Source organism: Alligator sinensis, unplaced genomic scaffold (assembly GCF_000455745.1).
Source record: "Alligator sinensis unplaced genomic scaffold, ASM45574v1 scaffold226_1, whole genome shotgun sequence".
NCBI classification, from domain to species: domain Eukaryota; kingdom Metazoa; phylum Chordata; order Crocodylia; family Alligatoridae; genus Alligator; species Alligator sinensis.
In genome coordinates, this window is record NW_005842028.1 from 2,357,171 (window position 1) to 2,364,409 (window position 7,239).

At 43.4% G+C, this 7,239-nt stretch overlaps 1 protein-coding gene across 1 annotated transcript in view; it reads right to left on the reverse strand.

Annotated features, from left to right (window-relative positions):
* Positions 1-7,239, reverse strand: part of SLC28A3 (solute carrier family 28 member 3) — a 93,310-nt gene that overhangs the window by 1,818 nt on the left and 84,253 nt on the right. Inside the window, exons 17-18 of the mRNA XM_006022301.3 lie at positions 6,876-6,974; positions 4,845-4,971 (exon numbers count right to left, since the gene is read on the reverse strand). Coding sequence (XP_006022363.1) covers positions 4,845-4,971; positions 6,876-6,974 — 226 coding nt within the window. The remainder of the gene's footprint in view (positions 1-4,844; positions 4,972-6,875; positions 6,975-7,239) is intronic.

Consider the following 7,239-nt stretch of genomic DNA (forward strand, 5'->3'; position numbering starts at 1 on the left):
CTTTTAAAGTAATGTTTTGTAGATGTGAGAGGAAGACATTAGGGCTGTGTGAAACGGCACCGTTCTGTTTCGACTTGCATTTTGACGTTTCGACAGAACAGTGCTTCATTTCGAATTTCGTTTCAATTCAAAACCGCTGTTCCGTTTCCTTTTGTCGAAACAATTTTACTGTTTCGACACTGTTTCAATGTTTCGCCCGTAGGCTAGAATGGGGAAGCTTGAAACAGCCTATAACTTTGTCATTTCTGGCCTGATTTGGATGAATCTTGCAGGAATGGTAGTGCCTTCTGAGGGCATGAAGCCTGCCAAGTTTCAAGGAGATAGGTGCAGCGGTTTCAGGGAACCTGCACAATCTTCAAAGTAAAAAACTCATGTCACGTGTATGTGTTAAGCCACAGTGGGGTCAAAACTCCAGGCATGCTAGCTCCTGCTGAGGCCACGAAGCCTGCCAGCTTTCAAGGAGATAGTTGCAGGGGCTTTTGGGTTCTGGGGCCTTGCACCCTCTTCCCCTTCCCTCTCCTTACTTTAGTTTCTGTTTCCCTGTAGGCAAGCCCAGCTTGAGCTACAAAACTTGAAACGTTTTGAAAATTCTGAAATGTTTCAACTTGCCTCGTTTCATAGTTGGTAGGGTTGGAAGGAACCTAAGAAGATCATCAAGTCTGACTCCCTGCCATGGGTAGGAAAGGATGCTGGGGTCAAACAACCCCAGTGAGGTGACTGTCTAGCTTCCTTTTGAAGACCCCCAGGGTAGGGGCAAGCATCACTTCCCTTGGAAGTTGGTTCCAGCTCCTAGCTGCCCTGTCTGTGAAGTAGTGCCTCCTGATGTCTAGCCTAAATCTACTCTCAGTCAACTTATGGCCAGTATTCCTTGTTACTCCAGGTAGTGCTCGGGGGAACAGGGCCTCTCCCATTGCCCGCTGGTCTCCCTTGGCAAGTTTATAGGAAGCCACCAGATCCCCTCTCAGTCTTCTTTTGTGGAGGCTGAACAGGTTCAGGTCCCATAGCTTCTCCTCATAGGGCCTACACTGCTGCCCCTTGATCATGTGGCCCTCCTCTGGACCCTCTCGATGCTATCCACATCCCTCCTGAAGTGTGGCGCCCAGAACTGGACACAGTACTCCTAATGCAGCCTGACCAATGTCACATAGAGGGTGAGGATCACCTCCCTGGACCTGCTTGTGATGCATCTATGGATGTCCCCACGTTGGCAGCCCATGTTCATCTTCGAATCAATAGTGACTCCAAGATCCTTTTCTGCTTCTATACTGACAAGAAGGGAGTTCTCCAGCCTGTAGGTCTGCTGCTGGTTCTTCCTCCCCAGGTGTAGTACCTTGCACTTGTCTGTATTGAAACCCATCCTATTCTCATCTGCCCACCTTTGTAACCTGTCCAGATCTAGTTGTAGCCTGTCCCTCTCTTATAGCGTGCTCATTTCTCCCCACATCTTAGTGTTATCTGCGAACTTGCACAAGGTGCTTTTCACCCCCTTGACCAAGTGGCCGATGAAGATATTGAACAGTGGGGGCCTGAGGACCAAGCCCTGGGGAACCCCACTGCCCATGTCCCTCTAGGTCAAAAATGACCTGTCCATCACCACTCTCTGGGTGTGGCTTTCCAGCCAATTTGGGACCCATCTGACACTGTAGACGTCGACACCACAGTTGCCTAATTTTTTAATGAGTATGGGGAGAGACACAGTGTTGAAGGCCTTCCTAAAGTCGAGAAAGACTATGTCCACTGCAACACCTGCATCCATGGCTTTTGTGACCTGGTCATAGAAGGCAACCAGGTTGGTCTGACTGGACCTGCCTCTAATGAACCCATGTTGATTGCCTCTAAGCATTATCTCCCCTGCTGGTGCCTTGCAGATGTGCTCCTGGATAATTTTCTCAAAGATCTTCCCCAGGACCGAGGTAAAATTAATGGGCCTATAGTTTCCTGGGTCCTCTTTCCTCCCTTTTTTGAAAATGAGGACCACATTGGCCGTTTTCCAGTCCTCTGGCACCTCGCCAGAGTACCATGAGTGCTTGTAAAGCTGTGCCAGGGGTCTCGCAATGACCTCTGCCAGTTCCCTCAGCACTTTGGGGTGGAGATCATCGGGACCTGCTGATTTGAACATGTCTAGTCCCTCCAGAAGTTCCCTGACTAGGTTCTCACTGACCCTGGGCCTGGCTGCACCTGATTGTCCCTCTGTCCCTGCTCAGAATAATGGAAGCAAAGAATCTGTTAAAGAGATTAGCTTTGTCGTCTGGTGCTACCACCAGATTACCAAGCATGTCCTGCAGAGGCCCCACGTTACTTGGTACCTTCTTTTTACCCCCTATGTATTTAAAAAAGGACTTCTTGTTATCTTTGATCTGGGTCGCTAGTCCCAGTTCCATCTCTGCCCTAGCCTGCCTAACAGCCCTCCTACAATCTCGTGCGATGGAGGTATAACCCTCCTTGGTGATGGCCCTCCCTTCCATTGGGTGTACAGCTCCTTTTTGGCTTTGAGACGTTCCTGGATGCTTTTGGTGAGCCATTTTGAGGCTGTGTTGAAGCTCTCTGTTTCATTTTGATTTCACTCGAAACGAGTCGAAACAGAGTCGAAACAAAACTGCCAGCAAAATTTCGCACAGCCCTAGAAGACATATTGCAGTGAATTAAATATGTACCTGCCCTAACTCATGCAGAGAAATCTTTGTTGCACGTCACAATCTAAACACCACATACGGTGTGTTATAAAAAATGTAATTTTTGCAATAGTCCATATCTTTGAAAGAGCACTCATATACCTCACAGTAACCTGCTATGATACATAAAGAAACCTCCTGTAAGTGTACAACCTTGGCGGTCACCTACTACACTACATTTGAACTGATAAGAAGAATTATCAAACAATTACAGCCCCTACTTGATAAAGATCAGAACTTAAAAGGAATATTCCCAACCCCCAGTCCTCGCTCCTGGCTTTCAAATAACACCCTAACCTTGTCCAACTCATCATCAGAAGTAAGCTTCCCCTGTTCAAGAGACATCAAATGGGACACAACCTTGCCTTAGCAATAGATAGAAAGCCTGTCAATACATCTCCACTGCTACAACAATCAACACGCAAGAAACCATGGATTTTTCAACAAGCCTATCCCAAAATGTGGTATATCTCATCCAATGCACCAAATGGCCTCATGGAAACTGTGTGTGCTGGCAGATGTAAACCCCCTCACTCCCCGCTTCCTCTGCACCACACTTTACCAGAAGAGGAATTGTGTCAGTTTGATTTGGCTCCCCAGCATCTGTATAGTTCATGAGCTTCAGTGGGGCTTTTTGGCACGTTCATGTAATAGCTGGTAAAGGTGCCAAAAAGCCCCACTGAAGCACATGAACTATACAGATGCTGGGCGAACTGGGTCAAACTGACAATTTCTCTTCTGGGCATGCGCTGTGCTTGATACAGGGGCACGCTGAGTAGAAAGTAAAGTGCTGTTTTGGTTTTTTCCCCATGTCTGTAAGCACCCTATGTGGATATAACTACATATCAAAATGTAGAAAAAGATTATGGATAGAGACACGTGCACATATAGGAGAACACTTTTCACCGAGCAATGACTCACTTTCTGATCTCACTGTCTTCATGCTCAGTACAAATTTACAAAACACCTTGAGAAGGTGAGCCTAGAAGGAAAAATTTTATAAGCTGGCTGGACACCTAAGAACCAAGGACTGAACATGGGTATTGAATTTATGGCATACTACAGTCTACCTGATTCCTGATAATCTTTCTTCACACTATAGGTGATAACCACTCTTTTCCCTTTTGAAAGGTCTTACCTTTCTTCTAATCAAGCTATCCTTTTTCTGTGATTTGCTTGTCTACTACCTCTAGGAATTTCTCCTCCAATTTCATGGCCTTGCAGGCTGTTTTTATTTTTTGCTGTACCTGTTTTTCCCTCAGACCTGAAGAACTATGTGTTGCATTCAAAAGATTGTCTAAATCTAATCTCAACCATGCAGCTGATCCAATAAAAGCTATCATCCATAAAAATTCTTGCCTCTCAAGTATTTCCTGACCATCTCAGCTATACCACTCCAACACTACCATAATGTGTGCAAAGATATCTAAATAAAAGATGTTCTTTTAGTTTAGTTTTGTTTTCCATCCAAACACACAGTCTTGAAGGAAAAGGTTCTGATTTATGTCAGATGTATAGTTATGGCGAGATAGTGCACTATTATTTGATAGTGAGGAAATGTGTTCATTTGATAGAGGAGAAGTGAATATTTACAAGAAAACCCAAAAGAGTTTGTTCAGACAGAGTTAAAGTATTAATCTCTTTAAGGAGTACAATGTCACTGTAACCCATAGGCAACCGGTAGGGGGTGCACAGGGGTGCATGTGCCCCTCTGACAGGGCCAGTGCCCCCCTTGATGGCCGACACTGAAGCTGTCGGTAGGGCTGGTGCCCCCCCCAACAGGGTCAGCGGCTTCTGTGGGTGCCCCCCCAGATTCAGGAGGCACCAGTCACTCATGCTGCCTGGAAACAGAGTCAAGTGCTCAAAAACAAAATCAGGCTGTTGGACCTCCAGCTAGAAAACTAACCAACCAAGGTGGGTGAACGAGTTTTATGCACTCTGCAATAGTAACTCTTGCATTCCAAACTTTCATGTCACCTCATACTTTGTTTTCATTATTTGCACTAGAAAAAGCAATGTCTTTGAATGTTGATATATCTTTTGTATCTTGCCATTACCTTTACCTTTGTTTACCTTTATTTCCTAAAACATTGCCACAAAAAATACAGCAGTGATAAATAACACCTGAGTTCAAAGAGCTACCTGAAGAGAGAATGAAGAACTTGTCCGTACCTGTTAAAAAGGTCTTGGCAGCATCTAATTACTTTTGTGGTGTTGCTTGGTGACCCTGTTGAGTTGAAGGCATTCCCTAACATAATGTAGCATGGAACGTCTTCCACAACAGGCACAGATAATATTCCTGGAAATTGAGTACAGTGGTGTTAGTTGCCTTAATCTATAACAGAAGTCTCTAGAGGTGTGTCTTCAGTAGGAAAAGAGATCCGTTTTTACCTGATGCTAGCAAACAGGTGGTAAGTGACATATGGTAAACTGCTAATCAAGAAAAGGCTGTAGCTTTCACTACAAGGAAAGGAGTTACCCTTTACCTTGACCTGCTAACTCGTGTATTAAGGCTACCTTGTGTTCAGGGTTTTACCTCCTGTTAGCTACTATGCATTAGCTAATGTGAGGAAAGAACACTTTTTTTCCTAGTAAGGCAAGGCCTATGTCACTCTGCTAACCAGAGTGAAAAATGACAAGTACAGTTTCTCCCATTTATAACAGGCGACACCCAGCAGTGAGGAGACTGGAGTGGCTTGATCCCCAGGGAAATTGATTTATTTCAAACACATCAAGTCATTCGTTACAGTTCTGAAATGTGGCTATCTTAAAAACAAAGACAAAACAAAAAAACCTCTTCACTCTCTCTCTCTCTCTCTCTGAAAATTAGCATTTTTTTTTTCAAATGAGCTGTTATATACTGCTTGACATTTTGAGGGTTTATTGGCTGTCATCCAATAAGGTAAGACTGATTTAATGGGATTAGGTCTTACCTGTAAGAAAGCAAAATACCTGGAGTTTTAGCATGGCAGCAAGTGGTCAAGTAGTTCATAGTGAGATTGAGTCTAAGGGTAAGATTTTTGAGTCAAAGAATCCAAAGTCCCATTAATTTTTTAAGTCACCTATGAAAACAGGACTTTGGCTCCTAATAGCATGATTTTCAAAAGTCTTTAGGTGTGTATTCAATTGGAGTTGGGTGTCTAATCTGTTAAAGCACTTCTGTAACTTGAAGCGCCTTTGAAAATCTGACTTGGGGTGCCTAAGGACCATGTGGAGAAAATAATTTATGCCTCTTCCCAATTTATGTTTCTAGTCAGGCCTGGAAACTTCAGGTTCCACTCCTTGCAAGGTTTTCTGATGCCCCAGTTTCCCTGGGTAAGATTGCTATTTATTAAAATTTCAACCTGTGCACTTTCAAGGACCCTTGTCTCCAAGAAATGGGAAGGGCCTGATGAGCGAACAAAAGCTGATATGGATATGCTGTTCTGAGCCAAATTATGTGCCAAGATCATAGCTGAACTGAAACAGTATGAATTCTTTGAGTCTCATAGTGCATGCTCAGAACGCCAAGGTAGAAAGGGGCTAGTTAGATTCAAGGAAAGGAAAAAAAACTTGTTTCATTTAACCATACTGGATTATTTTTTAAATCCTTCAACAGTTGGCTAAAGAATTAATCCCTGCAGTGATGCATAGTGTTACATTCTCTTTCCATTTCCTCTCTGAAATGGTGATTTTTTTGTAGCTAATGGCTCAACTTCATGGCGCAGCTTTGAAAATATAAGGCTTGTTTCTGATCACACTTTTACTAGTGTAAGGCCATTATCTTCAGTATAGTTACTGCTGATGTACAGACTCAGCCCCAAAATGTTCATTTATTATAACACAAGAGAAGAGCTATACTCCCCGGCTCGCTCCTCCTCCTTGTCATTGTTTCTTTAATTTTTAGATACACGGTACAGCAGAGCAGAGGAGTGGGGAAGGGACTTCAATTCACTTGTAACTTGTAATTATCTTTTTTACTATGAATGAGTAATTATGTGTTGAGTAGCAAATTTTAAAATTGATACATACGATATAGAAGAAGAAATAAGAAGAGTCTTTTTTACATCCCAAATTTCAGTTCAACCCTAGCAACTTTTATCCATCTTTAAGGGATAGGAACGCTGACAGCTAAATAACACACACTGTCTACTTACAAAGTTACCATACTAACACACTGCCACCCGGTGGTCACACAGTGATATTACAAGTTAGGTAGGGTACCTGCAATACAGGCTGTCATGAAGCAGGCAACGGTACCAGCAATCATTGCTCTAAAGGCACCACCAGCGATGTCCCTTTTTCTGGAAGGAGCCATGGATGCTGGGAAGGAAGTTGGGAAAAAAGAATGTTAATCTTCCTACAAAGTATACCATTGAGAATGGGAAATTGCAAATCACTGGACTGGACATTAGGAGCAAATAAAAAGGAATTCAATATGCCTAATAAGGCATTCAAAAAGCAAATTTTCTATCTATTAAAAGATGAGATACAAATAAAAAATGCAAGTTCCACTTGCTTCAACAACATGCGCTGACTAGCTCAGTGAAGCTGGCTAATGGGCACCTTCAGTCCCAACTGAAAATCA